At 36.0% G+C, this 17,233-nt stretch overlaps 1 protein-coding gene across 1 annotated transcript in view; it reads right to left on the minus strand.

Annotated features, from left to right (window-relative positions):
* Positions 1 to 10,562: 10,562 nt before the first annotated feature.
* Positions 10,563 to 17,233, minus strand: part of LOC126373820 (sialin) — a 75,651-nt gene continuing 68,980 nt past the window's right edge. The window contains exons 9-12 of the mRNA XM_050020145.1: positions 15,784 to 15,931; positions 14,704 to 14,844; positions 13,732 to 13,817; positions 10,563 to 13,195 (exon numbers count right to left, since the gene is read on the minus strand). Coding sequence (XP_049876102.1) covers positions 13,028 to 13,195; positions 13,732 to 13,817; positions 14,704 to 14,844; positions 15,784 to 15,931 — 543 coding nt within the window. The 3' untranslated portion in view covers positions 10,563 to 13,027. The remainder of the gene's footprint in view (positions 13,196 to 13,731; positions 13,818 to 14,703; positions 14,845 to 15,783; positions 15,932 to 17,233) is intronic.

Raw genomic sequence — 17,233 nt, forward strand, 5'->3', positions numbered from 1 at the left:
TGTCAAAAAAGTTAATGTGACATGGTACCAAAGTGTAAACATATAATACGTCCCATGGAGCATACTCCACCACGCTGCTCCACTGCCGTTTGGTGGAGTTGTTTGGGCTAGTAGCCCGGGACGAATAGCTTAACGTACCCTCTGAAGCACGGAAATATTTCTAGTAATAAATCAAAGATGTAATCGTGTCAAACATTTTCGAAAATTTTCAAATTTCAATTGTCATTTGAAAACAAGAAGTTACCAAAATATTGAAAGCTTAGTTCACAAATGTTTACTTTGCACGTACACAATAGTTCCTATAGGAATTGCATAGATTATAAACGAAATAAATGGAAGGTTGGTATGGATCAAGATATACTATGGTGCTGTATAACCTTTGCCAGAAAGCAAAAAAAACACAGAAATGCTTCCTAAACTACCTTTGAAAGTATTCAATCAACTATACCCTTAAAATGGTTGAAATTTTTAATGCTTAAATGCTTTTTTGTCTATAATATTGTCATTGGAAAGGCAAAATTTGATAAGCGCCAAAATATCAAATCAAATACACTTTATTGCACAGAACTTAATTTCAACTATCAGACATAACACATGGATACAGTGCGCGACAACTTGGGCGGCCTCGTTGCTGTAGGTAGAGCAATTTCTTCCAGGCAACCACTAGCAAGTAACAAACATTTACTAGACTTGGACGCGGTATGGTGCACCAATAAATTAATGAAAGTAAACTAAAGTTAATATAATAAATACTCTACCTCATCCCTAATTCTCCATGCTACTTTTTAGGGAAAAATAGGGCAGTGGTTTCCCTTTTGCCTTCCGCCCCGCAGTAATCTGTCTGACGCGAGTGGGATAGCGCCCAAAGTAGCCTATTTCAAAGCTGTACTAGGACTCCTGTACTGAATAGTACTGACTGTTATTGCTGCCCTCTATCAGGTTCCAAATTACAGTCCCTGTGACTCACCTTTTCCATCCTGCATTGCTGTACCAAAGGCTCCCATCTCCGCCTCTGCAACCGTTGAGGTCTTCACTCGTATCCCTGGGCAAGGGTTCTACGTTACAGCCATTATCTCACTCCGACCTACTGAAGTAGGAGGCGCCTACGCCCGCGGCAAGGACGCGCCAAACATGAATTGCCCCAGTGGAGGGCAGAGAAGATAACTCTGTCCCCCATTGGGGCCGGGATGATGGTCTTGTATGAAACCAAAATACATCCCAAAATAGCAGTACATCTTATGATATGTATTGGTAGATTTGCTAGATAGAGAAAATCTAAATATATAAAAGGAGAAACTGACTGACTGACATACCAACGCACAGCCTAAACGGCTAAACGTAGGCACTTGAAATTTGAAAGGGACGTAGCTTAGGTACCGTAGAGGTGCACTAAGAAAGGAATTACCGGTATTCCCACGGGAACGGGAATTAGCTGGAAAAATCCTTCCACTAGTAAGAAATAAAAATCAATTTATTCTTATTTTGACGGCATGTAAATTGGATAAATGAGTAATAAGTTATGATAAAAATCTTTAAACTGCTTTTTCCTGTAATTTTCTTGCGCTTTTGTGATTTTGTCGTTCCAGTGACGGTATTTTATAAATAAAAACAATTTAAAGAAATATTTTCAATAAAGCTTACTTTAAAAAATCACACTTTTCCCCTCAGTTAAGTGTTCAAATTATTAAGAATCGTTCAATCAGATTGCATTGTGATTTCAAATCAAATTGGCCAATTTATTACCTATACTTTCAACTGTTAACATTTTAGTAGCACCATGTTTTTAACCTAAAAAATTTACCCTTATGAATTTATCATATTGTCGTTAATTATGTCAATTATGAAATTACAAATTTTCCAAAAAAATATTATTAATATTATTATCATTATAACGCAATGTTTTCTCTATAATAGGGTAGTTTCTAACTAGTCATATCAGTTACTTTTTACTAAACGTCAAAACACGAAATTACTATGGAAATTGTATGAAAAAGCATACTGTGACCTCATAGAACAACGTGACAAAATGTCACACTTTTCATTACATTTACTTTATTAAAATTCATTCAAATTAAATAGAAAAAAGAAAACGTTTTTTGTTACCTTTACATCTGTCTTTATTTAGTAATCAGAAATTCATAATTTATCTTTGACCTTGGAAACTACCCAATTATGTGTTTATATATCTTGTTGTGTAATTGTAATTCATTGACCAAATTGTTAATTTTTGTCGTTAATATTGTTCAAATTCTTTCTAGTCTTTAAAAAATATACGGGAAATTACTGAGTCTAGACGATAATTTATTCGCGGGTGCAAACGTGTCCAATCTACAGGTGTTAGTGACATCGTAACGAATACTCAGGGGGATGATTCAGACAGATTCTGAGTTGATATCAAGTGGATTTTGTCCTGTCGGAAAATTCATGAAAATTTTAGTGTTCTTTTTTTAAATTATATTCCATTCCATACTGTTGCGACGGAAAATTCCACTTGATATCAACTCAGAAACTCAGAATCATGGTCTGAATCAACCCTCAAAAGTTTTCGTTACGATGTCACTAACACCTTGTATGAAGGTTGTTGTCAAAAAGACCGTGTTTCCAAAAATATTAATATGTATTATACAAAAATGATTTATTCTCTATACGAATTTTCTAAAGAGCCTTTTTAGTAAAGCTTTTTGTCGTTCGAATCGAATGGTCTATGAGGTCCTTATTTATATTAAACACATGAAATGAAATGTTGCACAAATATAAAGGTTCTTTATATAAATCTATGTGAATTTTCTTCGATTTATTTTATTTGTACATGGAAACTACAGTGATTTCCCAGTACTTTTGTAGTATTCTTAAACTTGGTGTAAATTGGATGTATATATTGATATTTCTTTCCAAAAGTTGGGATCAAAGAACGATTCTTGGGAAGGAAAAGTAATAATACCTTTTATTGTTAATATTATGCTAAACCGATCCTAAAAACCTTATTAAATATAGTTAGCGAAATAAGTTTGCTAAGTTACTTATAGCTTAATGAGAATGGAACAGAGAAATAATTAGAATGATTCTATTTTTGTTTATTTATTTATTTACATTTCAATAAAAATAACTGAAATAATAAAATAAAAATATAGGTATGTATTGTTGCTGATTCCTGTACACACCATCTACTTAATTTTATTTTAAGTTATACCTGTCATTTTCGTATCCGCCGAAAAAGAAAGGGACGGGTAAACAACAGGCATAAAATTTATGAAACACACGTAAATTTTACGCAGGAATTTTAAAAACCCTCCTAATTTTTTTTATTGGCCAATAACCCGACAGAATTAAGTTGACAGCACATGTCAAACGAGTTGCATATCAGCGAGATGCCTATATTATTCGCCCGGGTTATTTATTCATTTTAAAATTAACAGTCGTCTATCATCCGTCCCTTTCCTTTTCGGCGGATAAGAAAATGACGGGTATAACTTACAATAAAATTAGGTGTCTGCAGGAATCGGCGCCAATGTCATTGTAATTGTATCTCTGTTCTTTAACAGCACCAGATACCACGCTTAGTACAAATTGTTACGAGATCCGCTGTTAATTTTAGTTGTAACTTTAGACGTAGCTAGCGTCGCGGCGTTGCTTGCAATACTACATACTTCGTGTGTACAGTCATGAGCAATATAATGTACCCACTTTAGGACTCTGTCGCACTAACATATTTGACATTTAGTGAGACTCACAGTTCAATTTGACAAAAAAGTTAATGTGACATGGTACCAAAGTGTTTACATATTAATGCTCGTGACCGTACGCAAATTCTCGCCATCAATCCCATTAGGGTATGCAGAGCCGTAAGTCGGGATTAATCAGGATTATAATTTTGTTGAGAAAAAAATGTTTTTTTTATATTATTTTTTATTATAATTAAAACACATAATAACGGGTTCTTACCGCGTTTAAATGGGGATATGAGACTCCCTCCTTATTTTTTATTGTTCTATCTATTTTGCAAGGAAGTTTATCCCGGATTCCTATTATTTTTTATATTTTTTAATTTGTTTATATATTTTTTTATTTAAATATTTTTTAAGTGTACGTGGTACTGCAAGCATTGTCGTCTTTCAATTAATAAAATATATTAGGTATAAAATGCACTCATTCATGTGATATTTACTAAGGAATGCGAGGTTCACCATTATTTCAAGTTTAAAATGATTTGAAACTACGTGGGGGAGTTTTAAAACTGTTTTCACGAGTAAAATGTTGCCTATACGGGCGGACCAGATTGATAGCTCTTAAAATGTGTAGGAGCCGTGGTTGCCCAGTTGGTAGAACGCTTGCCTCTCACTTTGAGGTCGCAGGTTCGAGTCCAGCACAGGCGGTGAAGGAAAACATCGTGAGGACCACATTCCCAAGAAATGCATTTTCACCTGTATTAGGCTGGTTTTCCCTTCGCCGGTTGGAAGGTCAGACAGGCAGTCGCTTCTGTAAAAACAGGACCTGTCAAATCTTCAGGTTAGGTAAGCGGACCCTGTGAAAAAACGGGATAATGCTAGAGAGATAAGCTCTTAAACTGTTTGTTCCCTTCCTTCTCTTAGAATCATGGTTTGAATTATCCCTCAAAGTTTTCGTTACGATGTCACTAACACCCTGTATGAGTTTATGAGCTTTTTATATTATCTGGTGTTCGCGCTACCCATCATCATCATCAACAGCCTATATACGTCCCACTGCTGGGCACAGGCCTCCCCTCAATCAACCGGAGGGGGTATGGAGCATACTCCACCACGCTGCTCCAATGCGGATTGGTGGAGGTGTTTTTACGGCTAATAGCCGGGACCAACGGCTTAACGTGCCCTCCGAAGCACGGAATCATTTTACTTTTTCGGACAATCAGGTGATTCAAGCCTGAAAAGTCCTTACCAAACAAAGCACAGTCTCACAAAGTGATTTCGACAATGTCCCCATCGGGAAACGAACCCGGACCTCCAGATCGTGAGCCTAACGCTCTAACCACTAGACCACGGAGGCTGTTCGCGCTACCCACAAACGCAAAATTATTCGTTTTGACGTTTCGAATAAAATCTCTTTTGACTATTACAACTTTGTCACTTGGAAATAGTTTTAAAACTCCCGCAATATAAGCTTGGCACGTCGGAGTTTTCAAATGATTGTATCGTATGGCTTACGTGTGTGGAGGAAGATTACCTGTGATAGTATGAGACGTATTCTCTTAGGGGCTTACCTCACTAGAGCACCATGGCGGTGCCACCAGCAAAGAGTATGCAGCTGTACCTCAACCAACAAGGCACCAGGCCTTAGCCAAGTAGCAAAACTGGGAATGAGCGACTTTCCACGCTATTTCTCACTGACAATTACAGTAAAACTTAACATAGTACTACTCACAGTGAACATGTTTCCATTGTGAGAGAGACTGGTGTCCATACTAGACGGAATGCCTGTGTTACGGATCACCAGGCCCTCTTCCTACCTATTTTCATAGTACATGGCAAGGCATTGTTATAAAAATAGACTCTTTAAAATTATAGCTATAGATGTGTGTGTGTGTGTGTGTGTGTTATAACCCTACGATGCGAAGTGTCTTGGGATCGGGAGCCATGACAGCAGCTTCCACTAACAACTACACACGGTGTGTGTGTGTGTGTGTGCGTGCGTGCGTGTGTGTGTGTGGCACAATTACGTCTTCCACCCATTATTATTCTGATCAAAATAAAGAGAAGCAATATAGGTAGCAACCTAATTCTATACAATTATTTTTATTTATGCTTCTGCAATTACAATGTTTTTTTTTAATAATTATTTACCCGAGTAATGAGAAAATGGGTAATTAACACCATCTCGCTTAATAGCTGGTTATTTATTTAAAACACTTACATTTTCCATTACTGTTTATATAAACAATTCGATAGAGTATTAGGTACCTAACTATTGTTTATATATATATTCATTTTATAACTTTTTTTAACCTTTGTAAATTAACTCATAGAGCATGAAAACAAATCTGTCACAATTGACAGTTTGACAGTTATAATTATAAGATTGGCACGTCAATACCATTTTCATCACTGTCACTGTCGACTGACATAATCGTTTGCGAGTTGGCTAAGGCCCCTGGTGTCAACTGCATACATTTTGTTAGCGTCGCCACTGTGTTTTAGTGATATAGGGCCCTTATATAAAAGTTCGCTTGCTTGGAAACTAGTATTAAAGACAGACATAATAGGATTAATAACTGGTTAAAATTATAAAAATGTAACGACTACTTACTTATATTATTTCGTGTGTTATATCATTTTGTAACTATATAATTTTGTTACCTAATTACTTTTAATAATGGTGCTAATTCCTGTAAATACCATCTAATTTTACTTTATGTTATATCTGTCATTTTCTAAACCGTCTAAAAATTTTACATTGGCCAATAACCCGACAGAATTATGTTGACAGCACAGGTCAAACGGTTTGCATACCAGCGAGATACTTTTTGATTCGCCCGGGTTATTCATTCATTTACTCATTCTTCCTAAAAATTAAGAGCTGTCAATCATCCGTCCCTTTTTTTGAACAACAGAAAAATGACAGGTTCATATAAAATTAGGAGGTGTCTGCAGGAATCGGGGCCAATATCTTGTAATATTATTGTAATAGGGACCTTGTGTCTCCTCTTTTATATTGTCATGACCCTGCAGGGCGTCACATGCACCTTCTAACTACGTTCCGCCTTAATTGGCTACTTAACAGTTGCAACAATAAAATATGAAATATCATGACATAATTATAATCGTCAGAATCGATAAAATTACCGCGGCTAAATTTTACCATGATCAATACTATGAGTAGTTTTGAACTATCAAATAGTGTCTAACTATCCTCGCAATAGTTAGAAGCAATACTATCCATAGTACTTACTGCTTTGTGTCGATAGTATTAGTTTAAATGACAAAGAAAATCAAAAACTGAAATGAAAATGTTTATCAATAGTATAGATGATTTATCGATAGTTCGGCAACAGTAAGTAGTATCTATAGAACATTGCACCTTCCTGTCTACCCTGTAAGTAATATTTCCAAGCAAGCGAGCAGCTATCGAGTCACTTAACTTGCCTTGAGTAGGGCCGGGGGCTTCGTAGAGGCAGCTAGGCTGTGCTAATGTAATGTTTCTTCAATAAACTACTCTAAGTTACCCATCTACTTGGTTTTATTTCATTCCCCTTTTATCGTAACTTCACAAAAATAATAATTAAACTAGTACGGTCACGCGTACTAATATGTACTTGAAACCATGTCACATTAACTTTTTTGACAAATTAAACCGTAAGTCTCATTAAATGTCAAATACGATAGTGCGACAGGGGTCTCAAGTGGGTGAGGATATTGCTCATGACTGTACACCCTGGACGCTCCGTACAAAAATCTCATTCATACGGAGAATGCCGCCTTACCTCGTGCGTGCGAGGGAGACAGACAGCCCGCGCGCTCCCTTACTCCTTAACAGGTTACGGCTAAATAGACCAAAGTGAACAGTATTACAAATGAGGATTTCTTGTGTAATACTTCACATGTTCCTTCTGCCTACTGTATATAAATCACAAAAGGAATATTATAAAAAAAAATTCTTACTCGTGCGGTACTTGAATGTAATATTAGTACTCAATATTCTAGATAGATGGCGCTAGCGTCGGCTTAATGACGATACACAGATCGAAAGAATTTCGCACGCGCTTAACACGCTCGTCCCAGGTTGACAAAAGCAGCGGGTTCAAGTCCCGTGGGAGGCAGAAAAAATGTTTCGATTTAAATTTTCTCTTTATAAGTTTCCCTAAGCACAGGTAAGTGCTATAAAAACAAAAATCACTGTATCTGAAAAAGATACACGAGGCCTGGTGATGATGATATGAACAAAAGAATTAAATATTTTGTAAAATCTTTATTTTCAAAAAAAGTTTCACAAAAGTACAGAACTTGTCATAACATAACAACTGTTAACTTATACACATGCAATATATGATAAATTTAATATGCGTTATACAGTACATTCTAAATTACTTCACACATGCTTACTAGAATCAGAAATCGTCATACAAAATTCAAAATTATTATTTAGAAAAATATTCTAAAGAAAGCCTGCTTTCACAAAAAAGTTAAAATAAGAAAATACGATTTCTTAGTATTTCCTGCAATTTATAACGAAATATCCAGAATATTTTTCTACAAATAATCTTTTATCCATGAAATTAAATCAGTGATTTATTGCCAACCATTCAATGAAAACAGAAAATTGTAAGTTTCAACTTATTATGTTTCGTTGCTTAGAGAAATACTATTTATTTTAATATATTGGTATGGTGTGATAAAATAAAACCTAAAAAGTAATTTTAGGAATTTGTAAAACACATTTGTGATGAAATTTCAAAATGGCGTATTCGAGTTGACAAAACATTTTCTTATAATTAATTTCCAAATACTAGATAAAATACGAAGTAATTACACAATAAATAATTCCACAAAATTTTCTAAATGTGTACAAATATGGTTTTAAATAGGTATCTATAACATTTTTATATGATTATGTTTTTTTTAGTTCCCGCGGGCAAAACTTAATACTAGTTTTGCTACAAATGTACTATATTGGTTTCATACCCTGCAAATGTTGGAAGAATTTTGCCTTTGGAAACCTGAGGCCTCTAAATTTGATTGGATCTTCCAAATGAATCTGGTAAGAACTTGTATTTGAACTAAATAAAAATGGAGATAAATATGATTCCATATTTAAATATAATGTTGCCATAAGTAGATATTTAATTTGTATTATTTTAGTCTTCCTTAATTTCCTGGCAAACATTAGCCGATCCAACATTTCGAAGCTCAAACAACACAATCGAAAACAAAAATACTGATCGTAATTTAGGAACTACTTATAGCCATTTGGATTCGATAATTCAAAAAGAGTACATTTACAAATTTGAGTGTTTAACATTACGATCCTTTGATAATAAAAACTGAATAATTTGTAAGTTCGATTGGCTAGACACTCTGTCTCGTTCTTACTTTACTAAAATATAAAGGGGAGAAAGGGACAAAATGTTTCGTATCGACGATTAATCAGTTTTTATTGCAAGGAGCTAAGGAGACACTAGCGTTATTATTAGCCATAGACAAACCTCTTTATCACAGCTGTAGAAATGCACAATAAAACAATGCATTGTCCCTTGTAATAAAGCTTAGTGCGAACATGGCTTATCTTAAATCTATGTCTTACGGTAAAGAGTTACGAGACTTGTCTATGGTCAGCTTCGAACGGACGTCACGTCAGGCGCACTAAATGGGCGGGAAGTTGAAAAAAAAACACTGCCTTGTTTATGGCTTTAAAAGTATAAAAAGAAAAAATAGTACTAAGTTGCCATAGAACAATAAATGAACAGATAACCTTAGGCTTTAATAATAATAAAACAGAACTTTAATACTAATTAGCTACATACATGCATACACGTACTTTCCAATTTTAAGTACTTTCCAAATAATCGCGCCACGGGGAGTTACTAAATGAAAATAATTCGAGGAAAATAAGGACTAAATCAATAGATATATATCTTAAAGTACATTAAAAAGAAAATGTAATATAACATATGTGTGCATTATAATAATTTGATATATGGGATTGGCTAAACCCGCTACATTTAAATCCACGCCTAAACGCATCCGTTCCACTGGTAAATTAAAAAAAAAATTGGCCATGAATTTCCTAAACTTTCCAAATATAAAAATAAATAATTGTTTGATACTTATTAAATACTTATAAACGAGAAATCAGCTTTTTTAGTTGCCCACATTTGGTCCCGGTACACGAAATATTTGAATCATGTTTATAATATTGAAATTTTTGGGTACAATTTCGGAAACCAGTAATTTTCATTACAAAATTAACTAAAATAGCAACATTTAATCACAAACGTCAGTCTAGTTGTAACAATTATTGCCAATTTGGAATTTGAACTTGGTTTTCGGAAATAGCACCCAATAATCCCAATATTTTGATTTAATATCAATTCCAGATTTATTGTTATAAAAATTCCAATATCTGTTAATTACATTACAATTACAATATCAATTATTTGATATACAACATCGTAAATATTGAATATTTAATCGATTTATTAGGCTACAAAATATGTAGTCATAAATATATATACGTGTTCAATAATATATTATTGAAACATTTTCATGATTTCCAAAAACATTTTAGGACAATTGAAAGCTGATTTCCAACTTATTCTAAGCTAAACGTTCACTTTAACCATTGAGTCGGGCTTCTCGAACGAATCAGGACTAACACCGTTTAAGTAACTAATAGAATGTCATAGGCCCCGATTCCTGCAGACACCTAATTTTATTTCAAGTTATACCTGTCATTTTCTTATCCACCGAAAAGGAAAGGGACGGATGATTGACAATTGTTAATTTTAAAATGAATGAATAACTCGGGCGAATAAAACAGGCATTTCCTTGATATGCAACCCTTTGGACGTGCGCTGTCAACTTAATTCCGTCGAGATATTAGCCAATATAAAATTTTGGAAGGGTTTTTTTAACTTCTGCCTTTTTTTTACCTGACTTATTGTAGATTTGCCACAGATGGCATTAACTACTTGGCCGGACAAATGGGGAGCGCTGAAGGCTCTCACCCGCTAATAAACTTCTGTCTAAAATTGACATGTTCCATAAATTTTATGCCTGTCGATTACCCGTCCCTTCCCTTATCGGCGGAAAAGAAAATGACAGGTATAACTTGAAATAAAATTAGATGGTGTGTACAGGAGTTACTGGAACACACCATGTATACTGGAATCGGCACTACTATTAACATATAATTATAATAACCCGTGCGAAATAACTAAACACCTCACGAATACGCTACACCCCTGATGCGAGGTGGCTAGTTAAATCGTCGCGTTTATAGTTTTTATAATTACAACATTGTCAGTTTTTTAAACTTAAAAAGTATATTGTGTATTTGAAGATTTCCGTCTATTTTATAAAGTCAATCGGTGTTAGACCTAAACTATAGTACGGCCGAAAGAGAATGGCGCATTTTAATAAATCATGCGTAATGTACACATTTTGAATTAAATGTTTTGCGTCATAAATAAAACATAATATTGTTCAATTCGTAAAATAAATAACAACCGTTCGCGTTTCAGCCGTACTATATAATGTGATGTTTCATAAATAGTACAAAATGAGAATCGTAGTCCGTTGCGCAAGCCGGTAGGTACATTAAAAATAAATCACAATCATTAACATTAACAGCCTTTTTTTGTTTCTTTTTTATTCATTTTTTAATTCATTTATAATTCCGTGTAAGTTTCTTGGGCTATAATAAAAAAAAGATAATTTAAAAAGACTAAAATTCCGCTAAAAATATACAATAATTTTGACTAATAATGCCTGAGAATAGACTTTCAAAATATAGTTAAATGGATTATGCAATTCTTGCATATTTTTATACCACAAAAGCCGATTCTCGTTGGACATATTATAGACCAAAAAACTTAAGAAATACAATTACTATTCCAATGTGAAATAGCTAAAAGATTTTATAGCAATTTTCAAAGAAATAGCGTAAATATTTTTAGCTATTGCATAAAATTGCAAATATATTTTGATCACTTTTATTAGAATGTGACTAAGAAATACTTAGCGTTTTCAGGGGATTAAAAAGACTACAAGCAATTCATCTAAAAAAGCAATATTGCTAGTTGACATTTGTTTGCATTGCGCACTTACTTTTATATGCGCAAATGTCGAATTGCAATATTGCTTTATTAGATAAATTGCTTCGATATGGCATTTTTAACCGCCCTGAAACCAAAGACTTTTAATTAAGTTTTGTCTTGAGTGGGTATTGAATACATTTAATCTCGAGGAGAAAATGAAAAAATATTTAGTTATGATATTTTTTCTTGTGAATTAACAGGCACATCAGGAGACAATTGGAATTGTTATCCTTTGATGGATGTGATTGACTGTGTAGTGAAATACAGGGAAAGTTTTCATTTTTTGACTTACTTTTTTCATATGCGTAAATGTTTCTTTGGATGAATTGCTTCAATATAGCTTTTTTAGGCCGCCAAGTAAATATTATAAGTAAATTATTACTTCCTCCACAGATTAAAGATATACACTTTTTAAGGGTTTGAAGTTTGTTTTAATGCATGTTGTCCAAATCCCCGTTCGGGTAATTTATTTGTACACTTTTGACAAAACTTAAATTCAGTCTAGACTTCATATAGTGGTTGGAAGATTTTGTGTCTGTGGAATAATTGTAGATGACCAGGTCAAAAATATGTGTGTTTAGCAAATATGTGACCCTATGTATGTGTGTGTGTATACCTGCAATGAGCTGGTTTGCCCGTCGGGTTGGAAGGTTAGGGGCAGTCGCTTCTGTACAAAACCGGACCTTTCAAATCATAAGGTTTAGTAAGCGGACTCCGTGAAAACGGGATAACGCTAAGAGATGTCGATAACCGGGGTCAAAGATGAATTATATAATGTCAAACTTCATATATAATATTCGTATATATTCATACATAAACAGCCTATAATATGTCCCACTGCTGGGCACAGGCATCCCCTCCATCAACCGGAGGAAGCATAAAACAATCAAAGTTCCACTATTTACGAATGTAACAATGAGATGGACGTTAACATATCCATGGCGTTATAATTTTATTTATTGGCCTCATGAAAGATAAACCACAGACACAAAAACCTTAGTCACTATTTCGACTTCATAGACAACATAACCCCAGTATAAGTTACGACAATCACATCATAAGCAATACCGGAACTATATTCTACCTTAATCCTCACCCCTTCCTCAAGTTGAGCTTTTTCCTCATTGAGAGCCTATTTCGTCTGCGTAGACAATATAACCCCAGTATAAGTTACGACAAATCCTTACATCGTAATCGATACCAGAATTACATTCCCTAAATAATCCTCACCCCCTCCTCAAGTTAAGCTTTTTCCTCGTTAAGTGGTTCTTCCTCCTTGGGCTTGTCCTCCTCAATCCTGTTGTTCCAGGACTGCAGTTCTCCAGAGCCCATGGTGACGAAGCAAAGCGCTCCCGCGATGTAGGTTCCGGCGAGGATGAAGAATACTATCTGCCATCGCTCGTACGTGTTCTGTGGGGACGAATGGTTTGTTAGCATTCACAGACGAACTGACGTAACTCGTGCATACATACTAGTACCCACAGTATAAGAGTACCAGCGGGCTTAGCACCGTAAGCGCGCGACTCTTTCTCGCCTCGACATACGTCACCCGTCACTCTCTCACAGTACTGCAGAGAAAGACTCGCGTGCTTACGGTGGTAGGCCCACAGGAAGGTTAAAATGGCCACATCATGCCTATAAAAGTAAGTGCGCAATTCAAACAAATGTCAAATAGCAATATTGCTTCCTTAGATGAATTGCTTCGGAAGGCACGTTAAGCCGTTGGTCCCGGTTACTACTTACTAATGTAAGTAGTCGTTACATGAGCCATGTCAGGGGCCTTTGGCGGCTCAATAGTAACCCTGACACAAGGGTTGATGAGGTTGGTAATCCACCTCACAACCCACACGATAGAAGAATACTCGGCGTCGCGTAAGAAGATTATGTTTGTTGTAACTGGAATGTGATATTGCATCTTATAGCTAAATAAGCTTATGTAAACTTACAGTTTCTTTGGTAAGTTCTCCGACCATGAAAGTAGACAGCCAACCCCCGAACGACGATAGCGTGTTGGCCATGCCGAAGATGGTTCCTGTAATACAAATGTTCAATTATGTAAATCGTTACATCAGCCATCAATTGTGCCTTGGGCCTGTTCACTCTGACCTTGAAAGCACCCGGGTTATATGCATTCGGAAATACAGAAGACGGCAGAGAATGCCACTCCCTAGCAGTGCGCATAATGAAGGACAATTCGAAGCGCTTTGATATGGACTCTGATTTGATTCCACTTGATCTGAATAGACTAGTTTCCAACTAGTCAAATCAGTTACTTTTTACTAAACGTCAAAACACGAAATTGTTACGGAATTTGTATGAAAAAGCACACTGTGACGTCATAGAAAAACATGACAAAATGTCGTACTCATTATTAAAGTTTTCTTTATTAAAATTCATAAACAAGTTAAATAGAAAAAAGAAAACGTTTTTTGTCACCTTAAAATCTGTCTTTTTAGTAATCAGAATTTCATAATTTATCTTTGACCTGGGAAACTACCCAATTATCCCATGAAGTTTTTGTTAAGGAGTCACTAACACCCTGTACTTTTTTTCCTGGCTATATCTGTAATCAGTATCTTTTTTTTTGTTTACTATGAGCAAATTTGGTACAAGTGAATTGTCAGGTAGAATGTGTCTTCCAGCGAAGACAGCTACTCATAATTAGCTAATCTATGACCACTCATTCTTCTGAATGCTCCAGTACATCTTTTCTCTTGAGTCGCTTCCTATAAGTTTGATTGGTAAGCTGGATTGCCAATTCATTGGGATGTTTTTTCAGCCTTGCTTGGTAGTTTAGGACTGAACCCCTAATTTCATCCTTCACTGTATTAATTTTCAGGTTTTCATGAATTTCTGCATTGTTATGAACCAAGGAGCGTTGCAAACACCCTGTATAAACAATATAGTATGAGACTGACCACTGAAATTGGGCGCTATATCTAGCCCGTTGCCGAGGTACCCAGCTGTGACGGCTCCGTTGATGGTCAGAGCTGCTGTGAAGATGGCGATCGACCACACCCTGTCGTGACCGAAGAACGCTTGCGCCAACATCAGAATGCCTACAGGAACAAAAACTCATTAAGGATACGGGAGACAGGGTTTCAACAAATTCTGTATAAGACTCACATCAATACACACATGGTATAAGAAATCCAGAGGGGTTAAAATGGCCACATTAAAGCAATTCATCTGAGAAAAAAAATACATTTGCGCATATAAAAGTAAGTGCGTAATGCAAACAAATGTCAAATTGCAATATTGCTTTCTTAGATGAATTGCTTCGATGTGGCCATTTTAATCCCTCTGGTGTGCTCAAAAGTGACAGCTAACATTTCAAGGTTAGCCCAGCTGACGTCATCCCACCCTGCGTTGCCATTTTTTTAGTTTTTATTTTTACTTTATTTATTTTTATTTAACCGACAGAGGGATTGTGTCCTCTAACATGATGGACTAATGTTATGGGCGATAGGCTGATCCCTTATCACCATAAGGTTCATCATATCCATCTTTGGACTTCGTATCAACAGTGGCTGCAAGTTGTCTTTGATTACTTGTGGCTCTGCCCACCCCATTAGGGATTACGGGCGTGAGTTTATGTATGTATGTATATTTACTTTGCAAAGAAATTTTGAACTTTTAGTAAAAGATTTACTTACAGTTTTGATGATTAGTTTAATACATTAATCAGTAATTCATTTAATTTTCAATAATAAAATTTACGTCTTTAGAATTTGGAGATACCAATTTAATGGTAACACTTACGTCATCAAAGGGCTAGCAATGGCGGCTTGTCATAGGATTGAGCATACCTGGTTTTCTTATACCATGAATATACATACATAAAGTCATGCCTGTTTTTCTTAAAGGGATGTGCAGAGCCACAAGTAATCAGGTTATTTATGTATTACAACAGACCAGAGAAGATAAATAGCTGAACGCATTTAATGAAAAAAATACAAAAAATAACATTGCAAGAAAATTATATAAAATTTACATACCAGGTAGGCCGACAGCGAAGAACGTGAACAGCTTCCTAGCTGCCGTGGTGGACAGCTTGCCACTCCTGCGCAGGGAGTCCGCCAGCACTGACGACGCCAGCGCACACAGGTACTTGCCCAGGTACGGGAGAGAGGAAAGTAGCCCGTTCTGTTGACGAGAAAAGAAATGATGTTAGTTAAAAAAATAGACGATGAATGGAAATGCTATTAGGTAGGTTTAACAACCATATCCCAATTGGGGTAGCCAGAGGTACGTCCATAGCAAGATGAACTAAGTACTCACACATCACCCAGCTAATTATAACAAGTAATATAGGTTGAGGAGCTCGGTGGCGCAGCGGTAAACGCGCTCGGTCTGCGATTGTTGAAGTTAAGCAAGTTTCGTAAAGGCCGGTCATAGGATGGGTGACCACAAATAAAAAAGTTTTCACCTCGGGCTCCTCCGTGCTTCGGAAGGCACGTTAAGCCGTTGGTCCCGGCTGCATTAGCAGTCGTTAATAACCACCAATCCGCACTGGGCCCGCGTGGTGGTTTAAGGCCCGATCTCCCTATCCATCCATAGGGAAGGCCCCCGTGCCCCAGCAGGGGGACGTTAATGGGCTGATGATGATGAATATAGGTTTACATTTGAAATCTATGACCGTGCATAAACAGCCTTTATACGTCCCACTGCTGGGCACAGGCCTGCCCTCAAACAACCGGAGGGGGTATGGAGCATTGGCTGTGAGAAGAGTGGCTGTTTATGTCTATGACCGTGAGCTATTTTTGATTTGTATTCAAATTCATGTTCGGATCATAAATGATTGTCACGTGCTCAGCGGTGAAGGAAACATCGTGAGGAAATCCACATTCCCGAGAAATTTCGGAGGTATGTGACCTGACCTAACCTAACCTATGTTTGGCTGGATTTCCCTCCGCGAATTGTAAGGTCTGAGAGGCAGTCGCTTCTGTAAAAAATACCGGATCTGTCAAATCTTCGGTGTGGGTAAGCGGATCCTGTGAAAAACGGGATAACGCTAGGGACATGATGATCATCATCCATCATCCAACATCCTGGCTGTAATAGCTGATAGGTGGGACAGCAGCTTTATAAAGCACTGGACCCATCAGCATTTAAGTGTGTGGCATTATGGTTTTTTATAGCTTTTAAGTATTTTCTTTCTTGTATTTTAGGTTAGTAGATATGGATGTAAATTTGTCCGAACTATTTTTTTAATAAGTTTTTTTATGTTTAAACAGGAATTTATTTGCAACAAAATGAGGATATAGATATTATGTTAACGAAGAAACGAAGTTATTTTATTTGTTGGCATAAATAAAGATGTATTGCCTGTTTAAGAGCATTAACATTAATGTATTTCCAATTCCTCCATAAATAACTTAACAAGTTGTAGCATTCCAACCACGTTCAATACAGTTGGTTTGACTTTTGATTTATTAATATTTATTA

The sequence above is a fragment of the Pectinophora gossypiella genome, chromosome 16, assembly GCF_024362695.1.
Source record: "Pectinophora gossypiella chromosome 16, ilPecGoss1.1, whole genome shotgun sequence".
In the NCBI taxonomy this organism is placed as follows: domain Eukaryota; kingdom Metazoa; phylum Arthropoda; class Insecta; order Lepidoptera; family Gelechiidae; genus Pectinophora; species Pectinophora gossypiella.